General features: G+C 40.1%; 3 protein-coding genes across 7 annotated transcripts in view; all 3 read right to left on the reverse strand.

The window, feature by feature from the left end:
• Positions 1-24,363, reverse strand: part of gjc1 (gap junction protein gamma 1) — a 797,916-nt gene that overhangs the window by 224,397 nt on the left and 549,156 nt on the right. The window lies entirely within an intron of this gene.
• Positions 559-11,323, reverse strand: ubtf (upstream binding transcription factor). Of its 3 annotated transcripts, none has more exons than XM_044050449.1 (21): positions 10,402-11,323; positions 7,949-8,003; positions 7,087-7,259; positions 6,913-6,996; positions 6,670-6,825; positions 6,527-6,591; positions 6,305-6,431; positions 6,096-6,206; positions 5,853-5,986; positions 5,630-5,771; positions 5,507-5,548; positions 5,280-5,390; positions 4,949-5,104; positions 4,699-4,845; positions 4,436-4,546; positions 4,271-4,362; positions 3,979-4,168; positions 3,838-3,885; positions 3,657-3,710; positions 3,448-3,552; positions 559-3,350 (listed from the first exon to the last, which is right to left on the reverse strand). In XM_044050449.1, exons 2-21 carry the CDS (start codon positions 7,983-7,985, stop codon positions 3,228-3,230), a joined length of 2,208 nt encoding a protein of 735 aa, XP_043906384.1. In that variant the 5' UTR covers positions 7,986-8,003; positions 10,402-11,323; the 3' UTR covers positions 559-3,227. The 3 variants fall into 3 exon arrangements, with proteins under 3 accessions (XP_043906384.1, XP_043906385.1, XP_043906383.1); XM_044050450.1 differs by having other exon boundaries at positions 559-3,347; positions 9,745-11,323; XM_044050448.1 differs by having other exon boundaries at positions 9,745-11,323.
• Positions 12,058-21,082, reverse strand: slc4a1a (solute carrier family 4 member 1a (Diego blood group)). 2 transcript variants are annotated; one of them, XM_044050444.1, is made up of 21 exons: positions 20,958-21,082; positions 19,890-19,961; positions 19,537-19,592; positions 18,942-19,045; positions 18,808-18,854; positions 18,551-18,716; positions 18,304-18,439; positions 18,154-18,223; positions 17,992-18,034; positions 17,724-17,908; positions 17,408-17,615; positions 16,528-16,731; positions 16,291-16,439; positions 15,996-16,190; positions 15,640-15,885; positions 15,438-15,527; positions 14,839-15,005; positions 14,479-14,720; positions 14,213-14,382; positions 13,154-13,327; positions 12,058-13,060 (listed from the first exon to the last, which is right to left on the reverse strand). In XM_044050444.1, the coding sequence occupies exons 2-21, from the start codon at positions 19,914-19,916 to the stop codon at positions 12,983-12,985; spliced, it is 2,757 nt and encodes a 918-aa protein (XP_043906379.1). In that variant the 5' UTR covers positions 19,917-19,961; positions 20,958-21,082; the 3' UTR covers positions 12,058-12,982. The 2 variants fall into 2 exon arrangements, with proteins under 2 accessions (XP_043906379.1, XP_043906380.1); XM_044050445.1 differs by lacking the exon at positions 20,958-21,082 and adding an exon at positions 20,112-20,246.

A 24,363-nucleotide genomic window follows, 5' to 3' on the forward strand; every position in this document is an offset into this window, starting at 1 on the left:
CCAGCTAAAACTAAATTCATTAACTATGATGACAAAGTAAAAAATGTAACACCAACAGCAGCTATCGTTCCAGAATAACATTTCTTACTGTTAATGGCCAATAAGATGTTTTTCTAAAAAATTGCAATTCAGTTTAAAGTTGACATACACCTCTCACAGTTGTATATTAATAATGTATCAGATATAGACATCTCTCTGTCCTTGTTCCATCTATATTTAGCAAATAAAAGCGATGGTTGCTAGGCAATTTGTATGTTGCAGGATGGAGCTGAGGCCTTGGTGGTACTTTATTGTGCAGGCACATATGCATGTTTTCTTCTGGAGCAGCGGTAGGCCAAGAGGTTTACCTGTCACGTCACATCAGCCCTCAATAAAGAATCACTATGGAGCAGCAGAGAAGATCAGTAGTCATGCTCCCTTTTGGTCAATGGCATTACATAGACCATTAACCATTTAATCACCTGCAACTGCAGTCTACTGCTGTGGAGGCACTGGCCACATACCTTTGGCCATTTCAGTGGAGACACACACTCAGTCTGTTAAATAACACACTCTTCAAACTGTTAAAGATTTCTTTTATTTGCCCAAATACTTGAACTACAAGGACATAAGAGCACCCTCAGCTATAGAAAACATCAAATTTTGTCAAATGATCAGCAGTACAAACTTGTAAAGCTTTGCTGTCTTCGATATCTCTATAAACCAACAAAAGGGAGAGAAGAAACAACAGGTGACTAGAACAAAAAATTCTCCCCCTCAGAGTGAAATCACAGATGAGGGTTTGCCAAATTGAGGTACTAAACAATAAGCACTCAATACAAAAACAGTATTTACAAAAAATTACAAGTTTCTTTCTTCTTTTTTAAGCCCAATTTCACTGCCAACGCGGTTCCCCCAAATCCCTTTTACAGACTTCAATCAATCCCCTACCCAAATTATTTAAATAGTCCACGCTGGTTTTATTTCAGTTTGAGATGAGATTGCTTAATATCAGTTCATCACTAACAGATTAATAGTTGCCATGTATTCATTTGACTGCAGACTTAAAATGACAGCAATGGAAGTCTATTAATTTGTCCATTCTCGTAGAAATTGACAGCGCCAAGACAAATTACTCAACAACTTTGGAGAGGAAAAAAATTAACAATATCTACATTCATGGTGTTGTATGACGTCCTCCCACAGGCACATACCTGCACGCTGCAGTCATATTATGGTATATGCAACAAAAACAGCAAAAAAAGCAAACATTAAAGCAAAACAAGAAAATACACCCCCATATATACATAGTTCTGTGCATGCATGCACACAAACTTACACAGAGGGGCAGATTTACAATAAGTGCACACTCTTTTTGGATAAGCAACAAACTAATAAACCCAGGAAGATTGAAGTCAAAACCATTGAAATTTAGAATAAAAAAATATTTGAAAACCATACAGTCCACAAATGATACCAGGTGGCTGAGAACACAACTGCTCACAAATAAACAAACCTATTAACAATTCAAATAAACTGTGAATGAAATGTAAATCGATGTTTCCAAGAGGAGACATATGCCAACTGTGACACACTCTATAAAAACAAGTCAGCTCAGTCAGATTGATTTCAACAAGTGGAGAACAAAGTGTTTAAACTGTCAATGTAAAAACAGTTTGTCACCCTCACACCAGATGAAACTGAATCAAACAGGATTGTTTTCATACTGCTGAATATTTACACTACAAGACATCTTGAAAGGGGGGAAAAAATGGATCTAGGACATGCAGTGCCTATATACAGTATTTAACCACCGTTGAGCCTTTTGATTTTGAAACACTGAAGCGCAGCAAGTACATGAAAGGCTTTTTGACACTAACACTTAAAACTACTTGACCAACATCAACCAACTGTTTTACGACATAAAGACTAAATAAAACATGGCCTATAAAACAGAGTTTCCCATCTGAATGCTTCCGCAGCTTTTTGTGTTAATCTTCAAATGAAAACTACAGCGAAACAAGACAAACTGAACCAAGTTTACTTAAACATTAAATGCATGGGAAGAATGCAGGGACAGAAGAGTCTGCAAATGACAGGAAGGAAAACCAATTACTTGACTGCTAAATCAAACCCAAATCAAAAAGATGCATGACATGAACAAAGATATTCCACTGAACATCGAGGGGATTAAAACACAAGTAATCTACTCATTCAGATACATTTGTTTTCTTTGTGGAATTCCTAAAAACACAATTTTGGACATTCTTTCAGCTCACGGTCTGAAAGAGTAAAACACGAACTAAGTGAGTTACAGCCATGTGTTCAAAGTGTTTGCTGCACTTCTGACTACACCCAGCCGGGTACAGTCCAAAGTACAGCAAATAACGTGACCCATTTCCCACTATTCCTTTTAAAAAGGATTCTTTATCTGTTATGTGGTGTCAAAAAGCCTCATTACATTGTCTTCGGTTCAGCATAATAAAAATAAAATAAAATCATGGTCAAGGGGATTGAACAATTTATAAGCACTGCATCTTTCAAATGAGAACAGGGGTGAGGAAAAAAGTTCTGAAACGTTCCAGCAACAAAAACAAAAAGGACATTCATAATGGCTTAATTTTTTTCCTGAAAAAATACCACCTCTTTAAGAACCAAATGATAAAACCTACATCACAAATTGAGATACAAAGCAACAATGTTCTGGAAAAAAAAAAAAAATTAAAAAGGAAACATTCTCAAGAGTGCAATTTTTCAGTGCCCTGCAACCCCCTCCCTTCATAAAGTGATCCCCCGTTCTTAATATTCTTTGGCTCCACAAAGCCAGTTCACATCTCATGCCAAACTATTAATCCAAATAAGAGAAGAGACACTGGAGGGTAATTACCCCCGGGCCCCTGACATTAAAACTCTAAAGTTAAACCAATTACCTTTTAGGTCAAGATTGAAACCTGTGGCAGAAATGTTCATGACATCACCAAACCAGTGGGATGCTGTTTTTGGCATTATGTCAGCAGCCCCTCACAACAGGGAGGGAATGAAACAGACTTTGGACATAAAGGCAAAGTCTCTCTGTGAGTACAGACCACCAACATGGCAATATAAAGCGGATGAGTGTGAAATGGATGAGGCAATACAGGGGCTCCCTCTGGTGGTGGGAGGAGAGCAGGGTTGGCACAGTGGCAGAGCTCCCTGGACTCTTGGCTCAGCTCAGCGCTGCTCAGTCTCTGGGTGATGTCGGCTTCTTTTCAGTCTGAATCAGAGTCTGACGAGCCCCCTGAATTTGACTCGCTGCTGCTGTCTTCTGACTTGTTCTCCTTGTCCTCTGCCTCATCGTCGTCATCCTCCTCCTCATCATCATCCTCATCCTTCTTCAAAGAAAAAACAACATACAAAAAAAATTATATTCAGAGCAAACAACATTTCATAATATCTCCCACAGTTAACCAATATAACAATGTCACTTACATCATCGTCATCTTCCTCATCCTCACTGGATGAATCTGCTTCAGAGGAAGCCTTTTCTTGCTCTTCGTCGTCATCGTCATCTTCCTCCTCCTCCTCCTCTGTGTCCTGTGGGGAGAGACATTCATCAGATCTGGCTCACATAAAATTCATGTATAACTAATTTACGAGTATAATGACGGCAATCAGAAGAATCAAGAGTTGTCACGTACCGATTTCTTGGCCTTCGCCTTTGGGCCTCCTGGTTTTGCGGTTGTTCTTCTTTTCTGAAATGTGAAAAGGGATGAACGTTGATTTAATTATGTCAAAGACATATCACAGCAGCACTCTGACTGCTGTAACGTTCCTGCTCTAGTATTGACACAACCATGACAACAAAAATAAATGACTCACTTGTGAATTATATTCTTTGTAAGTGTTTCTCTCTTGTGAAGATAAGCTCTGTGGATAGATGGAAGCGTACATTAAAAAAACCATATACTTAACAGATATTTTATGGCTTCCCCCAACCCAAAAGAAACAATCAATCCTTACAGCGAGCCACTGTTCCAATATGACTTTATACTGCCTCTGTTTTTCCTCAGCAATCTTCTTGTAGCGGTCCTTATCCTTCAGCGGCAATCTCTGCCAGCGGCTGCCTATCTCAGTCATGCGCTCCTTCATTGGGAGATGATTCAGCTCTCCGTTGGACAACATCTCCTGAGAGAACTTCTGATATCCGTTTCTAGAGTCAGAACCAAGGAAGACAAAAAGTGTAAATGTTATTTTCATGGCAGTAGCTTACAAACAGAAGGCTGCATGGATGAGTTGAGTGAGACAAACGTACGATGGGGGCTTCTTGGGTTCACCCTCAAACTTCATTTTCTTCCCTGAGGCAATGGCGGCAGCAGCAGGTGAGCGCATCTCGCAAAGCTCTCTCTGTGACAGACAGACAGTCAGTGGTACTGAATATAAAACGCTGAAACATCCTGCTGAACAGTGACAGTGATACCTCATATCTTTTCTGATCCTCTGCTGCCTTTTTGATCCACATTATCTTCTCTTTTTTCTCCATTGTGCTCCAGGTTGCTTCCATTGCCTTCTGTGCCTTTGGACGGTCACTCTACGAAACAAGATCACAATACGATGAGTCGATAATGAATAATAATGATTTATTCAAATGTTAAAAGAAATTATACAGTACAAAACAAAAATATCCTGCAACTAACTGCAATGAGGCAAAAAATAAAGATGCCAGATTAATTTCATGTGTACCTTAAATCTTGCCAGGTAATCTCCGATGACACTCTGTTGCCAGATGTCCTGAGCAGTCTTGGGAGGGTCGGGCAAACGACTACGATCTTCCTTCTCTTTCTTCTCAGACTCGGCCTTAAGAACTGTTTCCAGGCGTTTATATTTCTCCTGAACAAGCAAGACCACAAAATAATTTGAATTAAAAAAAAAAAAATCACAATACATACATAGATTGACATTTCTTCTGCAGTTTACTCCACTGACTGGTTACCTTCTTCTTATCTGGCAGTTCGTTCCACATGCGTGCCAGCAGCCTTGTGAGCTCACTATCAGAGAGGTCTGGACGCTCCTGCTGTAGCTTAGGGCGCTTTTCCTCAGAAAAGATGAACATGGCTGAGATGGGCCTTTTAGGTTTTTCTGGTGAAGCCTAGATTTTAAAACAAAGAAAAAAGAAATGACACAACTGACCATGCAATATTAAATATAATCTCAGTTATTTTTGTTAAAATCGTTAAAAAAAAACCTGAATGTTAACAGAAAATCATTTTCAATATTCTCAAGAGTGTGGCTGTGTGTGAATGTTGGTGTATCCTCAGTCTTGCCTTTGCTCTAGCGTTTCTCTTCTTGGCGGCAGGACTGCCGGCTCCACCACCCCTTCTCAAACCTATCTTATCCTCGCCCAAGACCCGCTGCTGTTCCTCCACTGACAAACTCTACAGATGACCACAAAGAAGAAAAAAACATAAACACCAAAAGCAAAGCATGAAAATGGAAACCATGAGGGCTGTGATGAGAAAACTCTGAGCACAGCAAAAAATAAAAGACTTACACTGAGGAATCTGTTCATCTCAATTTCATATTCCTTCTTCCTCTGAAAAAAGAAGAAGAGGAGACATCAAAACACAGCCCATCGCTTGCTTTTATATAAGACGTAAGTGGAAACTGAACTCACCTGTTCACAGCGCTTCTGATAGGCATCCTTCTCATTCTGTTTGAGCAGCTTCCACCGCTGGCTACACATCACCATGCGCTCAGTGCTGGGTACGTCCTTCATGCTCGACATCAACTCGGCGCAGAACATCGAGTAACCATTTCTGAAAGCGAACACAAATTAAGTTTCATCTACACAAGTCAACACGCAGTGGCCTACAAACACAGGGTCGTCTTGCACTCACGGTGGTGGTTTGTCAGGGCGACCGTCAGATTTGTCCTTCAGGTGCCTTTCAGCCTTTGTCAGGGTGGACTTCACAATATCCTCCTGGGTCATGTTTAATTCTGGGTGCTGCTGGATGTAGCCCTGCATTGTTTCCTACAAAATGAGGAGGACACAATCAAATACAATAGGTAAAAACACTTTTACAGAATTTGCATGTTGTCATTACTACAATACTCTGATGTGACCATTGCCGCAGTCCTACCTTGTATTGTTTCTGCTGCTCCAGAGACTTTGCGATCCACTTGAGTCTTTTTTTGTCAGACAGCTGTGTCCACTGTTTGCCAAGACTGTCCTTAATGTCTTTGGTGGTCGCCTGGTGTCAACACAGAAAATTTAAACATAAGTAAAAAAAAAAAACCACATTACACTTTAAGAGGCTGCATTTTGTGGGCTGTAGATGCACGCGCTTACATCTGGGTGTATTTTGAGGAAAGCCTTTTTTTCATGGTTGTACCACAGCTGTTGGGGTGTCTTGGGCCTCTCTGGGACATTTGAACCCTTCTTTGTCATGCTCTCCATAAGGTCTGGATGGTCTGTCCTGCATTTACACATCATAAAGCAGCATTTAACCAAAATGATCATCCTAAAATAGGCTGGACATTCAAGTCATAGTCCATAAAGAGTAAACCTCACCTGAACTTCATCATGCTTTGCACAAATGACTCTTTGTCTCTTAAGAAGTCGTCAACATACTTTTTCTGTTGAAAGGAAAGTTCTGTTAGAGCGTGCTACAAAATACACCACAGTCAAACTTAGTATATGTGGCTTTGACCGACCTTCTTTTTGTCAGGCAACTCCCGATACTTTTTGGAGAGGATTTTAGTAAGGTCTAAGTTGCTCATCTCAGGGTGCAACTTTGCGTACTTGGCCCTCTTCTCCATGAAGAAGCGGAAGTATGGAGTCAAAGGCTTCTTGGGGAAATCCGGATGTTTCTGTACCTCACAAAAGAGAAAAATGTGAATTTCATTCACAAACAGCTACATTTCACGAGCTACGTAAGGTGTAATGATTTAACTGACCTTGATTTTCTTGCCCTTGTAGGGGTTCTTTATGTAGTCTTGAGCATCAAAGATCAGTTCTGTCAGAGTCCTAAATTTACGAATCTATAGTTGAAGCAGAAAAGGTTAACAAATATAAACTAAGATATATTTTTGGACAGCTGGCAGACAATAAATCTCACTCTCAGGACTCACCTCCTTAGAGACCTCCAGCCATTTCTGCTTACACATCTCAGCTGTGTAGGAATTGAACGCCACCTTCTGCCAGTCGAGGTGGGCCTCTGATGTCTTGTATTTAGTCAGGTCTTTCTGGGGCAGGGCCACTTTCATGGACTCCAGCAGTCTTAAAAGGTCCTCCTGTTGCCAAACTGGCATGAGGTAAAAATAACATAAACAAATTACACATGGGCTATTGAATAAGTTGACATTTATTTGGTAAAGTTGCATTTCTCTTCCATTAATTTGACTGGAACTGCTATTGTGATATGATTCACAATGTGAGAGGGAATGGTACAATAACTCTCATTTTCATTTGAATAACATAATTAAAATGATTAGTGTGTGATATTCTTGCAGATCTGTGAGAAACAAGGGTGTTCTCTTTGGTCTTTGGTATAATGTGTATAGGACAGGGCATTTAATTATTTAATCTAAAATGGTCACACATTTTGACTTTAAGATATATGACAATTGCAGCAAGCCGTATTGCGATTTAGATGAAGTGTCTATTGCATGAAAAAAGAAAAAAACAAAAGGACTTATCAATATACCGATTAAGAGCTTTTTTTTGTAAATGTAATTATTATTTAATCTATTCAGCTTTATTATTTTCCTACTCATGATAAATCACAAGTTGGTTCTATAATAACTTAAATGTGTATGAAGTTGTTGTTCTGTGTTTTACAACAGTTCCAGAGTGCTTATTCTCATCTAATTTCCTTTCTGTGGTTCTTAATGTCCAAAATCTTAATTCCTAATGTGTTTTTATGCTCCAAATACTACATCCCTGTTGCTAATGGGGAGGTGAATATGGGGAATAGTTGTGTATTTCAAGTACCTTGGTTTTGAGTGGATGCCTCCATTTCTCCATTCATTTGTGGTTGTACTTCTATCTACAAAAAGAACAAAAATGTATCATACAGAAATAGGAACCAAAATGCAAACACGAATAAAATGAGCCACAATTAGCGTACACACGGGAATATGCTGGGTTTTTTTTTATTATTAATAGAGCTGTTATTATTTTTGTTCTCCGTTTAAAAATAGTATAATTTCTTGCTTTCATTTCTCAAAGTGTGTGTCATGAGTATGATGATAAAGTACAAAGGTGGTGCTTTCAAGTGTTGGATTTTAAATTTGCCTCGAGATAAAGGTTTATGATCATTACACCGCCCCTTAAACGTTTACGCTACATGGTGAGACATAGGCTATTTGCTTGTGACGGCTTCAAATCTCAAATAACACTGCGGAGGGCTTCAACTAGCACAACTAGCCTCGACAACAGCAGTCTCCGTCGCGCAAATGTTGCCAGTTGGAATTTAGCGCATTAGTGATGTCCTTTTTTTTCTCCTCCCCACATTAAAAGTATCGTGGACTCACAAGCGCGACCATTTTCTCGTCAGGTCTGCTCGGTAATGGAGGATTTTCTGTCGCAGCGCGGAGGTTGGGGAGGATCCACGGAAGAGGAAGAGCAAATGGACGTGGACGGACAGGCAGCTGTAGGCAACCAGCTGACCAAGGACGGGGGATATGCTTTCGGTCTCCGACGAAGGGGGAATGGTGGCTTGGAAGCACTGCAGCCAAATGCGCCACACGGCAGCAACGCCTCATCACCGCTGGACGTGGATCTAGCTCCGCCACGCATACCTGTAATCTTCTCCTCAGGTTTTCACCCACACTGGAGCGGTATAAATCAATATGATATCCGCAAAGACTTGTTTTTATTGTGTTTACAGGCGGTTTTTACACAGGTTGTCACAGTTTAATGTTGGAATTTAAGCGCAAGACATAGTGCATTCTTCAGCGAGGCGTAGCCGATTCGTGCTCCAATGATGGCGGCTGCTCGTTGTTCGTCGTGTCCTTGATGGGGGCCCAGCTCACTATGGTGTCCACGGTGTGACCTAGCGTCATTACAACCAACGAGGCCACCATTTTAAATCACCCCAGAACTGACACAACTCTCACCCGGGACTTTTAAAACACAAACACATATAGGTTATATTATAATTACAACATTAAAATCTGTTTGTTAAGTGTGGTATTACACAACCAAGGACAGCTTGGCACAACACATTTCAAGTTTTAACTTGCTATTTCTACTGTCTATTCATAGTCATATCTGTAAAAATGTGAGTATTTCATACAGTTATCTAAGCTTATTTGCATTTAATAACAACCCTCACTTTAAAATACAGCAAAACATGTAAAACGACTGAAAGTTTATATATAGCACTAAAACACGGTTTAGTACAGTTATACGCTGGGTTTTTTCCTTAAAATAATATAAATATTTGAAACAAATCTAAAATGGCAGATATAATTCATGGTGGTGGGTTGTAAGAAGCACTTGCGGAGGCACAGGAAGAAAGGCGAAAAATGGAAAATATTTTTAGCCACCAAACGTTAGCGCCTCGACAACATTAGAATACAATGTATATTTTAACTGTAGCTTACAACAGTACGTGTTTTTTTTTTATTAGTATTGCGCGGTTAAAAGTGCACCGAAACAGATGGTTAGAGCTCAAAGGAAACACGATTACATCCGAGGCTGAAGCAGCTTCACTGGCGCGACAAACAAGCCCCAGGTCCGCCATGCTTCAGCTCTCTCTGTGTGCTCGACGAGGAAAAACCTACCGTGACAAGGTCCAATGGCGCACTGCAAACTCGGAAAACCCAGCCTGAACCTTAAAGCTCTGGGCGTTGCGGACTCCCTTTCTCTCGGTACAAAAAAACAAGCACATAAGCGAGGACAGGAAGGCGGGTTCTCCGCGCTGGGTCGTCGGTGAAGCTGTACTCGCTGAGAGAGAGAGGGGGAGAGAGAGGGCGAGTCTCTGCGCGGTGAGATATTAAACCGAGATCCCTGATGGCTGACCGAGAGAGGCGGCTGGCTGTACCGCCAACAGCCGCATGGAGGTCTCGGCGCGGAAACCCAACGGTAATTCCACCACGCAAATAATCCGGTTACAGCACGAATGCTCGAGTTTCGATGGAAGCAGTGAGCTCAGCGCGTTACCTGGGTTGCAGTTTCATTAAAAACAATCACATTTAACCCCCGGGTCTTACGTCCACACTCATCCCGCTGTAGAGGACGATACTCGGGGTATGGCCGACCTCGTCTGTTCGCTGCCACAGCGGTCGGTTTATTCGCTACCAGAAAAAGTATACCGACCGTGTCGCTATGTACTACAACAACAAATTAATTATCCGTGTTTTGGCTTTTTGTTATTTTTTGCATTTTATCGTACAAATCGCACTGTTTTATGAAACCGAGCGGCTGTTGTGCTGTCTTACCTGTCTCTCGGCATGAGCCTTCGGCGTAGCTGTGGAGGAGGAAGGGGAGGGTTGAACGATAGCCAGCACTGCGCCGTCGGTCCTGGGCTCCAGTCCCCGCAGAGATGGTCCTTCCCCCCGCCTCCATCTCTCTCGCCGTCTCCCTCCATTCAGCGCTCATCGGCTCCTCTCCATCCAACCATTTCGCCTCGCAGAAACATCCACATTTCCCCCCCCTGCTCTGTGTGAACGCAACCGCCATTATTTTTCATTCGCGTGGACCGAGCATGAGCCTCATCTGCTGCCCAAGTTTCTAATGTCTTTTTGGGAAGCGGAAAAGTTGAAAATGGAAACCAAATATATGCCAAATTAGTGGGTGTCAATTTTGATACGACTGGCTAATCATATACTCATTAAACATAAAATAAACAATATAAAGATATTTAGTGTACTATTATTATTATTATTGTTATTATTTTTAATCCGTGTCAGTTCTGACAGACAACTGTCTAGCATGTCCATAAAGGCTTCTTCTATGTTTTTTCCACATTTTATACCAAATACTTTAGGATTGTTATGACAGCATCTTTTTAGCCCCGCATGTTTTTTTTTCTTTTCCTTTTTTATAACTTCGTAACGCCACTGTGTGTTTGTGGGAGGAACCCCCGGCCGTCCAATCCAGTCAGTCCAATTCAGGGAAGACAAATGACTTTGAAGCACTGGGCCTTGTTAAACCGTGCTGCGTTCACTGACTGTGGGAGCACTGGCTTGATGAGAGGAAAGGTAGGCCTTGATCAGACTGCCAGTTTTACATCTTTAGATTTAGAGACAAAAAAATTTAATAAATAGTACGTAAAATAAACGTAAATAAAATAGTATGTTTTTTTCAAATGTTGAACATTGCTATTTTATATCACATCCATTATTGAGTAAAATAAGTAAATGTAAGTGCATGGTAAAAAAAAAAAAAAGGTGGCCTCCCATCCACTTTGCGAAAGTACTGGAAGTCACAACCCGGGTGACACTGAACCATTTTGATTTGTAGTAGTGCTGTAAAATGAGACCCAACATTTACTCTTGAATGCATTTTATGAGCTACCTTTTTTCTGTTACTTGAGTAGATTTTTTTGAACAACTTGTACTGTAATGAGTAAAACTTCAATAAAGTATATAAATAAAAGTAATACAACTTTAACTTCAACAGAAAATGGGAGTACTCTTTCCACCTCTCATTGCCATTAACAGAACCAATCTCTTCTGTTGCTGAAATGTTCTTGTGTAACATTCTACACCTTGACTTGATTGGGCAATTGTTTGCAGAGTGAAATGATTCATATCCATTTTCTTGGTCCTGCGGTAGAAAGGTGTGCCACAAACATGGGTATACCTACAAGAAGAAGAAGAAGAAGAACTTAATTGTCATTGTAGTTAGTACAATAGCAGCAATAAACAATACAAGTAAAAGGATAAAAACTTACCTCTGCAGTGGGAACATTCTTAATGCTGTTAAATTTGGTTCACATGTTGCACCAAAAAATGTGTTTCATGATGTTTTTTTAGAGGAATAATGAGAGTTTCAGTTCACCTGATTACATTGAAGGCAGCATGTGGCAGGTATCATGGTCCAATTGCGCAACCTCTTGTCATTTACAGAATAAAAATGAAAAAAACTAATAGTTTTTACATTTCTTTTCTTTTAATAAAGTGTAAATCCAAAGGATGTACAGTGTGTCAAGGACACACACACACACACATAATGGGTAACACAAAAGGTTTAAGATACAAATCATTAGTACAACACTTGGCTCAGACTATTATCTCCACTCATTTCCTCAGATCCCATTTAATGAAAGCAATCTAAATCAATTTTAAGTCCATTACACATTTCTTTTCACATTCAAAACAGGTCACCTGAACTGGAAAGATCAAATATTTCAGTAAATCCTACACAATATAAGAGTCAAGGCAAACTTGAATAACACTGCTTGAAGCATGTTTGAGAATAATCTGTACTGCATGGAGCAAAGGCAGGAGCCACGGTCCCACAAATTCACATAATAGCTTAACTTAAATAGTAAACATGGTGAAATTTTATTAACATGAGTAGGTTACATGGGCAAGCACTGGTTATCACTTCAAAGCTACTGTAAACTGCTGTTAGGCATGTAAAGGAAAAAAAAACCCCATAAAGGAATTACCTCATGTCCTCAAAGGAAAATATCTCTCATTTCCAAAAGTTCCTCCCCTGAATCAAACACTGAATTCCACATGAAATAATGAAATATTAAACTGAAACAGACAATGTTGGAAAAGTAGCTTCACATTGTACGTCACGAAAATATGGACCAATTGTTAGTTTTCTACTGTAGCTACATGTCAGAATTCTAGAAATGAGAGGTAATTTCCTCTAAAGATCAATATTAAGAACAGAACAGTTTAAAACTGCAAAAATGTGTTTATACATCAAGACACTTGATATTCAGGTTTACTTGTTATAACGAACTGACTTTATAAAAAAAGTCTGTGAATTCAATATTGAATTCACAGACTTTTTTTATGAAGTCAGTTCATGAATTCAATATTGATTGCATGCTGCTGATGTTTATGGCAGTGGGGACTCATTGTAAACATCCTCCCCTGGTTCTTCATCGAATGCCACTTTGGCATCATCTGCATCCAGCTGCAACATAAACACATACAGTTATAAAACAAAGTTATTTGTATAGCAAATGAAATGACGATGTGTGCCTGAGGTTATGGGAGAGGTACTTACACATTTCATCTCCATGACAGAGAAGACCCTTCCGGTCATGAGCATGCGCAGAGGGACGGTGAGAATGAGAACAAAAGGCAGAGCCAGGGAGAAGGGACTCATCTTCACCACCCACAGGACAGCCAGGCACACGATCTGGATCAGAGTGAAGAGATGCATCCGAAATGTCTGAACCTGCACATACAAGACAGAGGAGGGAGTTAGCGGAGGAGCTCCAGGCGTCAGCCCAACAAAAAAAAATTCTTATATCGTTAATTGTTATATTTTACATGAAAACTTTCAGAGTGGGGATCATATAATTATACAAGGGAAATTAAGAAATACATTGTACCCACTGGATACAGTCTAAGGGGCTTAAAGGAATCCATAGGCAAATTGCAATTCCGATTATTTTTGGACCACAAGCAGGCACAAAATGACCACAAAGATAGTCAGAGTAAAATATTATTACACAAAATCACTGCCTTTAGATGCAAATCAGCAACAACGAGAGGCAGAACAGCCACAAAGATGAAAAAGTGACATTAAGTGACATAAAATGGCAACAAAGATCAGTAGTAAAATGTCCATAAAGAGACCACTGAGACACAAAACAGTCACAGAAACCTGAAGCGACCACAAAGAGACACAGACCAACCACAGGTACACAGAATAACTATGCAAAAAGTTAGCAAAGATGTCACTGAAGAGACATGAAAGGACCACTGTGGTGTGGAATAATACCAGAGAACTGAAGCAACCACAGAGCAATGGAAAATGCAACAGTATAGAGACAAAAAATGCAAAATGATCCTAAAAGTCATAATTTTGAGAGTCTGTCTTTGAATGTACGTAATTAGAAGGGTGGTCTCTAATGAAAAGCTGGGAACCTAAGACCTAATGTCTTCGTTTAATGATTTCATTGTCCATTTGTGTTGTGCTATGAAATTTCATAGCACAACAATCATGTGCATAAATACTGGGATCTGACACTATTTAATAAAACATAATAATAATATTGACATCAGGAAGTACCTCATTAAAATATATTCACCAACAGTATTTTAGGAAGTTGCATACCCTGGTGGCGTAGGCATCAGAGGGATGGTATTTCTTTGGTGTGATCAGCAGCAGTATCCTGTCCCACATCTGGATTCCACTCAGGGAGGTGATACCCATGTAGAGGAAGATGCCAAACAAAGCCGTCATGGGAATCATCTTCAGGAGAGGCTCCATGAAAATGGAAACACCTAGAAATCAAAGAAAGAATATCAGGATTTAAAGAAAAAGTACATTTGTTTCATTCCTGCTGTGATTGTATCAACACTGTAGGTGGGAGCCCTTACCAACAAGGATGGCCACAACAATGCCACTGATCCTTTGCTCAATCACTTTCTCAATCTCTGGTTTTGGCCCCTTGGACATGACAGTGAGAGCGTTAGCATGGGTGACTGACCGCACAGTGGCAGCGCTCAGCCAGGGAACCCCGAAAAAAGAGGAGATGCCGCCCATGGTGACCAGGAGGAGCAGATCAAAATGGAAACCAGATCCTTTCACCATCTTCCTCTCAGGTTTGCTCACAATCAGGCTGAGGGAACCACAGAGACCATTAAAAGAAACTCTCTTGATGTTTAAGTACACTGAGTTATGGATTAGTTATGGACACAGAGAAATAGAGTGTAACAGCATCACATATAGTCACTCACGTAGTAATCTGGGACTCGAGGAAGATGAGGATGAAGACAAGCAGAGCAGGGACACAGCAGGCAGCCATCATCCAGATGGGAAAGTCCTTCTTCTCTCCGACGGGGTTGATGAGCCAACCTCTTTCTTTGGGATTAGTCACTTTAACACCATCCGGCACCTCCAGTTTCTACAAGATGATATTAATTCAAGACACATAGAGCGGCAGGGTTATGCACCTTTGTGCTGAGTTGGTGTGAATGTCTGAGTATATCCAGGGACAGTAACATCAGTAAGGAGTGTAAATGTGTCTTTCATTATATGGCAAACATACTCAGTGTACATTTAATACCAACAGGAATGCAGGTCATATGATTTTCCATTGAAGGTTGTGTCTGTGTGACACATGGCTGTGCCAATCTCAGCTGACATATTTAAGTATATGTCTCTGATAACTGAACCAAATGCATTCAAATCATTCACTCCTTTTAATAGCAATGGATCATTTTACATAGCCAGTGTACAGTGTTACACCATTTAAAGGCATGCAGTTAAACCACTGATTATACCCAAATAAAATTCACATTTCTGGGAACCTTTTAGATGCTTTCATAACACGTACCTGAGTGTAAGCATCCTTAATGCTGATATCCACTGCGATCATGATGAAAATTGCAATGGGTACACCGAAATCTCCAATCAAACGCCGGAGCTAGTGAGGAAAAGAGCAGAGAATATTGTTGTTGTTGTTTTTTTAAAATGATTTCTCATTCATTATACTTGGCACAACAACACCATCCCCAGGGGGAGGGAGCATGTCTTACCGGGCCTGGAAGGTAAGGACCAGTCTTAAATTTACGGAGGAAGAATGCAATGAAGAAGCAACCAAACATCAGGCACATTGACAGCAGAGCAGTGTTGGCGTAAGCCCTCTCTATCTCTTTTTCTTGGATAGTTATGTTGCCATGTGCATCAGTCACAGTATGCTGTGTGGTGACGACGTAGAAGGGGTCGGGCACCGTGTGGTTCAGACGGTCATAGTTCAACATCAGAGGGTGGGCTTTGAAGATCTGTGCAAGATAGAGGAGGTGTCAGACGTAGCTAAAACATAGTAGGACAACAGTTGAGCGCGTGATGGCATAGAAATGAGATGAATGTGACTTGGATGAGGTGAGAAAACCTTAATGAGCTTAGAGAAGGTCTCATAGATGAAGATGAGAGAAATGAGGATGGAGAAGATTTCTTGAGTGAAGCGGGAAATGAATCGGACCAGGAAGCTGCCTTCCACGGCCACAATGATGAACACGATGATTATCAGCCATATGCCAACCCAGACACGACCCACGATGTACTCAAAGCCCTGGGACTTGCAGAACTAGTGTATGATTAATAAATAGAAATGGTTGTTAATGGAGGAAACATGCTCTTCCACCAATGGATTGCAGAGATTTCTACATTTTACAACATGTACGTACAGCATAGAAAGCTTCCTCAAACACCAGCAGTGGTCCAGAGAAGCCAATGACAAGAACAGGCTGGGCAGCAATGACACAGAAGATGACACCCTGGATGCTGGTGGAGATCATAAGCTCTGACACACCCATCATTTTTTCTGTTTTGTCCGCTATGATAAGACAACAGACAGAATTCCTTGAATGAGCAAAGGTCAGTAAACACCAGTGAGTTACAGCAGCTGGAGAAATCAGACAGACCCAGAAGTCCTCCGAAAGTGATGGCCGGAGACAGTGCAGCAAAGTAGATGAAGATGATCGCCGCAAGGACCTGGAGGTTCAGAGCATCTGTGTAGTCGCTGAGGTAGTGACGGTAACGACGCTTTATGTCCTTCACCATTCCACCAAAAGGATAGCCAGTACGGGCCAAAGGATCCTCCTTGGGCTGCTCCAGAGGTTTCTCAACTGGATAATCACACAAACCACATAGACGTTAATTGTGTTTACTCTAAATCTGCTTGAGATAAGATTGTTTCATAATTATATGAAAGTTAGAGATGATCTTCTAAAAATTATTAAAAAAATAAAAATAAAATAAAGGCCTAATTTCCCATTTTGCCTTCCATGTTGGTGATTTTAAACAGAAAGATGATGCTGCCTAACCCAATGTCGTACTGCAATTACTCTCAATAAATGCAAATACACAGTTCAGTTATAACTGACGGATACCACTTGAAATTAAAAAACATTACAGTACAATAACAACGTTGTAATAGTGTGTTAATAATCATATTTTAAATGCTATATCCAGCTTGTGGTAATAAGGGCATGATATAACAGTAATGCCATGTTATTTCAAAGCATTACAGTATAATATCAAGGTGATAGCCTGGCAGTGAGAAATACTATTGGCTATCAGTGTAATACATTCACATGAAACTGTTTGGAAATCAATTACCATATTCTAAAGAAATTCATTCTCCCTTATGGCCCATACACATTTACACTGTTATTACCAAGGTATTACTTAGTGATAACTATAGAAATAAGTTATAAGTCATTTTATAATATTTTACAATATTTTTATACCACACCTGATTTAAAATGCCAGTGGCAACTGTGTGCTGTGCAGTAAGCTGACCTTGGATTCTGTTGCCAAATGCGAGACGGGTGTCAATGGGACGGACTCTGTCACGCAGCATCATCTTCTGGAAGTTAATGACTGGCTCCAGCATTGCCTTATCTTGTATCTCAGTGGGAGGAATCACAATGCTGCAGTCCATGAAGTCAGCAATGGCGTTGGTCACATCTTTGTCAGTCTTTGCCAAGAAGGCCTCCAGACTGAACACCTGTCCAAACAGTGACGCAGAACATTTTAGTTCACTTGCACTGAAAAAGAGTGGAGTTGTGTGTTTTTATTGGCTACATATTGCTGAGATGTTATGCTTCTCTTTTACCCAGTCACCCATCAGAGCACCCATGGCACGTCCACTATCACTGTAGTCGATTCCGCTGTGGCTGGGGCCGACCAGGATGAACACAAAGCGAACAGGAATGGGAGACTCCAGAGCAGACTCCATCACCACAGAGTCACTCAGCCTGACAAAAGCCACCACTGGTTTCTGCAGGAATTCTAGGACCCCTATTGGAAACAACAGCATTTAACCATATCTGGTTTAGTACTACATAGAAAAACATGAATACCTCACAATAATAAGAACATACCTGAGAGGACAATTGAGGCCTCCATGGTGTCAGCGCTGTCCCTCTGCAAAAAAAATGGATCCAGTAAGTTCACTTAGTGCCAACTATGATATGTTATGAATATGATATGTTCACGACCAGTCAAATATTGAACAGTTGATCAAATTGAGTAAACAACTATACCATTTTGGTCACAGAGAATGTTTGCATCTGAATTTCTCCAGTGGATGTGACCACGGGGCCCTCATTTTGACTAAAAGGACAAATAAAATTAGAATTGTGCAAATCTTTTTTACAGTCACTGAACTGAAACTGATAGCTGAAGTTCGTTACCTGCGTCTCATGAGGAGAGCCCTCAGTAGGCTGTCCCGATCGCCGGTGCGAATCTCATTCTTGTAGAGGAGCTCATCAGCTACCTTCTCAGCCACAGCAGAGAAACTGGTGGCATTCAGGTCCAAAATTACAGCCCCTGTGGTCATGTGAGGTCATGCAAGGTCATGCGTTATTATTATTAAGTCATCATTCACTAAGACTAAACCACAATGATTTCAGTTTCAGTGGTATGGTTCAAAAGGTTCACCTGTAGTCATGGTCTTGCGAAGCTGGATAAGACTCTTAAAAGTGAGAAAGGAGACATGAGATGGACCCCATTTTCCTCTAGCGAGGTTGTAGTTCTCCTCGTAGCCCAGCCAGCGGGCGGTCTCCTGCCAGGTGCTGCCCTGGAGCTCATTTAACTCCACATAGGCCTGTGATAATGCACCAAAGTTAAGTTAATAACAGTAGCTGATGATGGTTTGTGGCAAACAACGTCTATATTTCCAGGAAATGTGAACTAACCTGAGCGTCCCCTCTTGTGGTGGCATTGGTGTTCACATTCAGATACGCTGCAAGAAACAAATAAAAAAACGATCATGACACAGGTTTAAGATTCAAAACCAGCAACAGCGTCGTAGAGTGTGCAGTGATTTTACCCTCTGAATTACTAGGAATGATAATGGCTGTCATTGGTGGATCTTCCTCCTCTTCTTCCCTCCTCCTTTCCAAGTCATAGTTATTGATGTGGCCTGGTGGAGTCCTGTAGGAGAATCAGATATGTGAATTAAACTCTGCCTCCTATTTAAAAAACCCAAAACAACAACCAATGATTTTTGAGTGAAAGCAAACATACATGCATTTCTGTAATTATAAAGTAAATGTAAGTTTTTAACTGTAGTTAGCAAATGGCCTTATTTACTTAGTATAAAGTGTGTAGTAAAGTATAGCACTTTAAATGCAGTTTCCACTATTGCCAAATACAGCTACTACTGCTATTCTATTATTGACCACTAGAGAGCATGGTTGCACAACTTGTTTGACTAGACTTCTCAGACTCCTGATGACGTTTGAGCTGCTTGTGAAACCCATGAGGGGCGGTACATCCTAGGAGCACTGCCTGAGATGCTAAGTTCAAGACAAGAAGGCCTTTTCAGAAACAGGATGCAGATTTCCAATGAAAAAAAAGGAGAGCAAGAACAACCTGCACAGGCTGCATAGCCTGAATTACTTTACAGAAGGAAAATAACTTACAGTCTAACTGGAGAGGTGAAGGACCTGTCATTGTCTTCATATGACATATCACTGCCCTATAGACAAAGGGGGAAAGGTGCAAAACAATTAATGGATGTTGGATGAAAATTGAACCATAAAGATTTTGCTGCAGATGTGTTGAACAAATCAAAGTACACAGTGTCCATCGAAGTCCAGCTTTCCAGGAGAAAGACTTGGAGCACATACTTAACTGAACACAATTTTAAATTTACCACCAATCATCATACTAAAAGCTGCATTGTCATGTTATCATGAAACAACTGTGGAGCTTTGTTATTGGAATAAATCTTAGCTTAGCATAGAAATTCTGCAAACAAGGGAAAAAGACCAACCTCCTCAAAGCTGAAATTATTTTCCATTGATGTTTCTTGGATTTTGGACTTTCAGCTACTTCTGAGCATTACCTAATATGGACAAAAATGAGCAGAGAAAAAAAAATATAATAATTAAGTCAGTATTTTTATTTCTATTCTTTCTAATAAGAAAGAACCGCCAACTGGATGCAAACAGCTGCACCAAAGATACAGGTTTTGTGACAAAAACATATTAAAAACCTTCAATTTTTTTAAAAAGTATGTGGTCGACCATCAGGCTCGGTATGATGAAAAGACCGCCATCTACCATCTACCATCTACCAGCTGCTTTGAGTCTGTCTGCAGAGCCACAGCTCAGGACAGATAATCAGTCGGCCGTTGAGAAAGTGAGCTATGCTGCAGTTTAAATAGAAGACGTACAGAGCCTTATCTTTGGGTTACACCCTTTTTTCAAACTGGACACCTCTGTTCTCTTCTATAACATTAAACAACTTAAACTTGAACAGTAATATTAACTGTCAAATTTATACAAAAGACATGATAATGCACTAATTACTTCCAAATTCTGTTATTACTTTACTAATCTCCTGTCAATTTTACAAACACCTACCAATTAAAAAAAAATGGCCAAGATGGGTGAGCAAAAAACTAAATGTTCCACAGTTGAAACATTTGTCAAGGTACGATTAACTTTAATATCTAAAACAAATTTAACATGGCAAGTGCATGCAAATACTCAAATAAATCTTCGTCTGACTCTGAATATACAGATATTTAGCGCAAATCCGCAATAAACAGGTGGTTTATAAAACAATGCATTTAATGTTTAAAACATTTCTCACTGACTGACATTTCCCATGATTTCACATGATGATCATCCAATATGACCTTGATCTCAAATGTTAAAATGCAGAAAATATGTTTTACCCTGACAACAAATTCATCTCGAGCATATAATTCACACTGAACTCTCCCCTGAACAGAGCATTTTAGAACATGGTTACAAAATTATGCTAAGAAATCCATCTTGTTTGACCTCTACCTATAAGTATGTCTGACCCTTTCCTGTGTAGGTCACACCCTTACCTGTGTGTAGGTACCCACACCTGGTCTCCTGCACTGTAAACAGGACGATCTGTGTGCTGTCAGCGTAGTTGAACCTGCTGATAAAGTAAAAAAACACAAGTATGGTCACGGAATCAGAGGAGCAGGAACACCCACTGGAAACTACGTCGACCCTAAGATGCGACGTACCCCTAAACCCCGGTTGCTCAGCAACCTCATGAGGTTTGGTGGAGATAAGACATATGTGACTAACAAGTCGCCCTATCAGACAGGGACACCTTGAGACAGGGATATCCCAGCCCTTTTTTTCTTCTCCGCCCTCTCATCGTGAACCAGGTCCATGTGTGGGCAAGGGTGTCGAGGAGAGACATGCATGGCTCTGCAGCCTGAACCTCATCCTGTCTGAGGGGCACATAGGGGGTGAAGAGGGTAGAGAAGGGTGCAACGTTCAGTATCAGCAGTAGAGCATCTCACAACATCATCTTGTTTACGTACCGGGGATTCCCTCTCTATGATCAAGGGGTGTGGTGGAGGTGGGTTCCTCTGCCCTTGACCATCTCGAGGAAAGCGATGTAATAAACAAAGCAAACTTTTCATTTTGGCACTGAAGCTGACTTTGTTTATGGTACATGTGACAGGGTGAGACATGATCACTGGAGCTGACTTTGTTTATGGTACATGTGACAGGGTGAGACATGATCACTGGAGCTGGATGGTGGTGGCCCAACCTACAGATGCAGACACAGGGATGCAGGGCAGACTGGCGAAAGACATTAGAGCTCAAACAAAACAAAAACATCCAGCTATCAACAATAAAGTCTTTGATTTTTTGATCATTGGACTGTATATTTTAGGACTAATGTAGCAGACAGTTTTATGTATGCCATTGTGTAGTTACAGTGACACTCAAATGTTTTATACTGTTTTTGGTAATCAGAGAAAATGTCGTTTTACATAGCACCAAAACTGTGATATCGTTAACGGAACTGCAAACAAATTTTCACCTGACTGGCTGTGCAGTGCTTTACTTTGCAGGTTTGCCACCTATGGAATGGAGGAATGAGAGACTGATTGCAAGCTTTAAGCTTGTAAACCATTGAAATAATGTGGGTAACCCTCAACAAAGAGTGGGGACACTAGTTAAGGGCAATTCAATTTTAATGTTTTTGTGGCTCAAAGTTTGATTATTAAAGCTCTAAGTTTGATAGTATTTCAAGCTGAGCTTAGGTTAGAAGTCCATGTATTAAAGAAACAGAGAAAACACATACATATAAGTGAGTTTGATCCTATTAGTAAGAGCTAAGCAGCATGTGTAGGATGATATATGATGTGATTTTCACAGACAAAAGACTCTGTTGTCACTCAAATCAAACACATTGTTGTTGATAATTGATTTTAACTTGCAATTTCAACCAGGCCATATGACGCACTGGGACGTTGTGCATAATCAAATCTTTGTTTGCACATGCACAAGTCCCTCTTTTTAAAAGCAGGCACTCCTCACAACATGGAGGAAACTTTCCTCATCCCAGCTGATTAGCTGTTAGCATCCTGTGGGTTTTCGACATGGGGTCAGATTACGCCTTGGTGTTTTGTCATCAGACCATTAATGTATGTGATTTGACTTAGAGTCCCGATGTGTTAGAGAGGTGCCAAAACTGATAAGGCAAGGCACTGAAAGAAGTGAAAGAAGCAATTGTTAACTGAAGTGATGTTAATGTAGTTTGTTAAGGAAATTTTCTCGAGCGCTCTGAAAAGATTTCACAGTATTTAACGGGAAAATGCAGACTTCCTTCTTTCTTTCCCTCTGGACCTGATGTAACAGTTCTATGTAGTCTATGTAAGTTTTAAAAATATTCCAATAATTTGATATTTTTTAAACAATTCCAAGACATAAGAGCCAATGACGCTGGTGCAATAGTTTACTCAGAATTCATCTTTGAAGGCAGCACAACTCTCTGAACCTGAATTTCATGGAAAACACCATAAATACTGCAACCCTCAACATCACCACAAGAGACACTGGGCCCCAGCTCAGCACACTAGAAAAGAACTGTTATCACCAGTAGTAGAAGCTATCTGCTGTGTCCATGTGTCTCAACATTAAGCGTTGAGACACTCCCATTCTGCATATAGTACATTCATTATCTATAATTATTTGAATACATTATTTGGGGGGAATCTAAAGGAACACAAAACACAAGATTCACACACTGCAAGTAACAACATGCATAAAAGGACAAATAATTGATAGCATGCCTTTATGCAGCTTTTAGCAGATTTAGAGGGAATTTGAATGTGATGTGCCACATATGTGATGTTTCTCATCCTTGTTAAGAAACAACTACAAGAGGAAGTTCAAATTAGGAAAGAGAAGAAAATCTGTTCATCATTGTGCTCACTCTTTAACCATTTGTTGTCATGTTATCATGTTTATAATCTAATGTCAAAGATGATGTAATGTGGATTTTTTTAACACCAATCAAGACAAAAGAATCAGATAAAATGAGGTGATCTAAACTCTTTACAAAGTAAACAAAGTCAAATATGAAATACTTACCTTCACATAATTGTAATAATAACAATAATAATAATAATAATACTAATACTAGGGATGCGTTGCATAGTTTCATTTAGTTTAACTTTGTGAATCTGGAGGCTTAGAATAAAATGCACTAAATATTTTCAAACCTCTTAATATATGACTAACTATAACTCAAAGGCAGCACATACTCTCCGTATGCTCATATGCTCTATCAGCATTACAACAGGCTGCTGTGAGTTATCAATGAGAGCCAGAGACAGAGCCAGCACCAAAGACCCACCTAGTCACAGTGAAATAACACAACATGTCATCCATACTGACTGGGGTTCACATAACTTAAATTTGTATTTTGTATTTTGATACAATATTACTTTTATTACAGTAAATAAGATTGTTTTTCATGTTTTTGCTTCATGGCTGAACAACTTAGTGCTTAATAATGCTTGGAACATGTGGATTTGCAAACCGATTTGAAATGACATGCTTCCAACTGGTGTCCAATGCAGAAATTTATTTTCACCAAAATGCAAAAAGATTCGTCAAGGGATATGGCAGCTTTTATCATACTGCTGCATTGTCATTCAAACTCTCTCTTTAATAGATGACAGTGTGACACAGTCTTATCTTTAATGTGGGGATGCCTGAGGGCAAATTCCACATACAGTGAATGTGGCGCCCCTTAGTGTAAACAATTAAATGTTCCATGGCTTAATGATTGGCTTGTGGTTTGCTTATCATGATAAAAGCACTGCATGATTACACTGAAAAAGTCACATCATGTTTTGTTACCACAAAATTAAACTAGATTCACAAATAATTGAATCATTAAACAGTCAGACTTATTTTTATTGTCAACATCTCTTGAAGTTTTGGAAGCATAAT

The sequence above is a fragment of the Solea senegalensis genome, linkage group LG19 (genome assembly GCF_019176455.1).
Source record: "Solea senegalensis isolate Sse05_10M linkage group LG19, IFAPA_SoseM_1, whole genome shotgun sequence".
Taxonomy (NCBI): Eukaryota; Metazoa; Chordata; class Actinopteri; order Pleuronectiformes; family Soleidae; genus Solea; species Solea senegalensis.

Bases quoted from the DNA above. Each gene is read 5' to 3' on its own strand.
- ubtf (XM_044050449.1), bottom strand. From the start codon at position 7,985: ATGAATGGAGAAATGGAGGCATCCACTCAAAACCAAG. The intron at 4,547-4,698 runs GTACACATGAAA...CTTGTTTCGTAG, and splicing joins ATTACCTGGCAAGATTTAAG to AGTGACCGTCCAAAGGCACA. The intron at 4,363-4,435 runs GTATCACTGTCA...TGTCTGTCACAG, and splicing joins AGGATCAGAAAAGATATGAG to AGAGAGCTTTGCGAGATGCG.
- slc4a1a (XM_044050444.1), bottom strand. From the start codon at position 19,916: ATGGAAAATAATTTCAGCTTTGAGGAG. The intron at 18,224-18,303 runs GTAACGAACTTC...TTGTCCTTTTAG, and splicing joins GCTCTCCTCATGAGACGCAG to TCAAAATGAGGGCCCCGTGG. The intron at 17,909-17,991 runs GTATGTTCTTAT...TGTTTCCAATAG, and splicing joins GGCCTCAATTGTCCTCTCAG to GGGTCCTAGAATTCCTGCAG.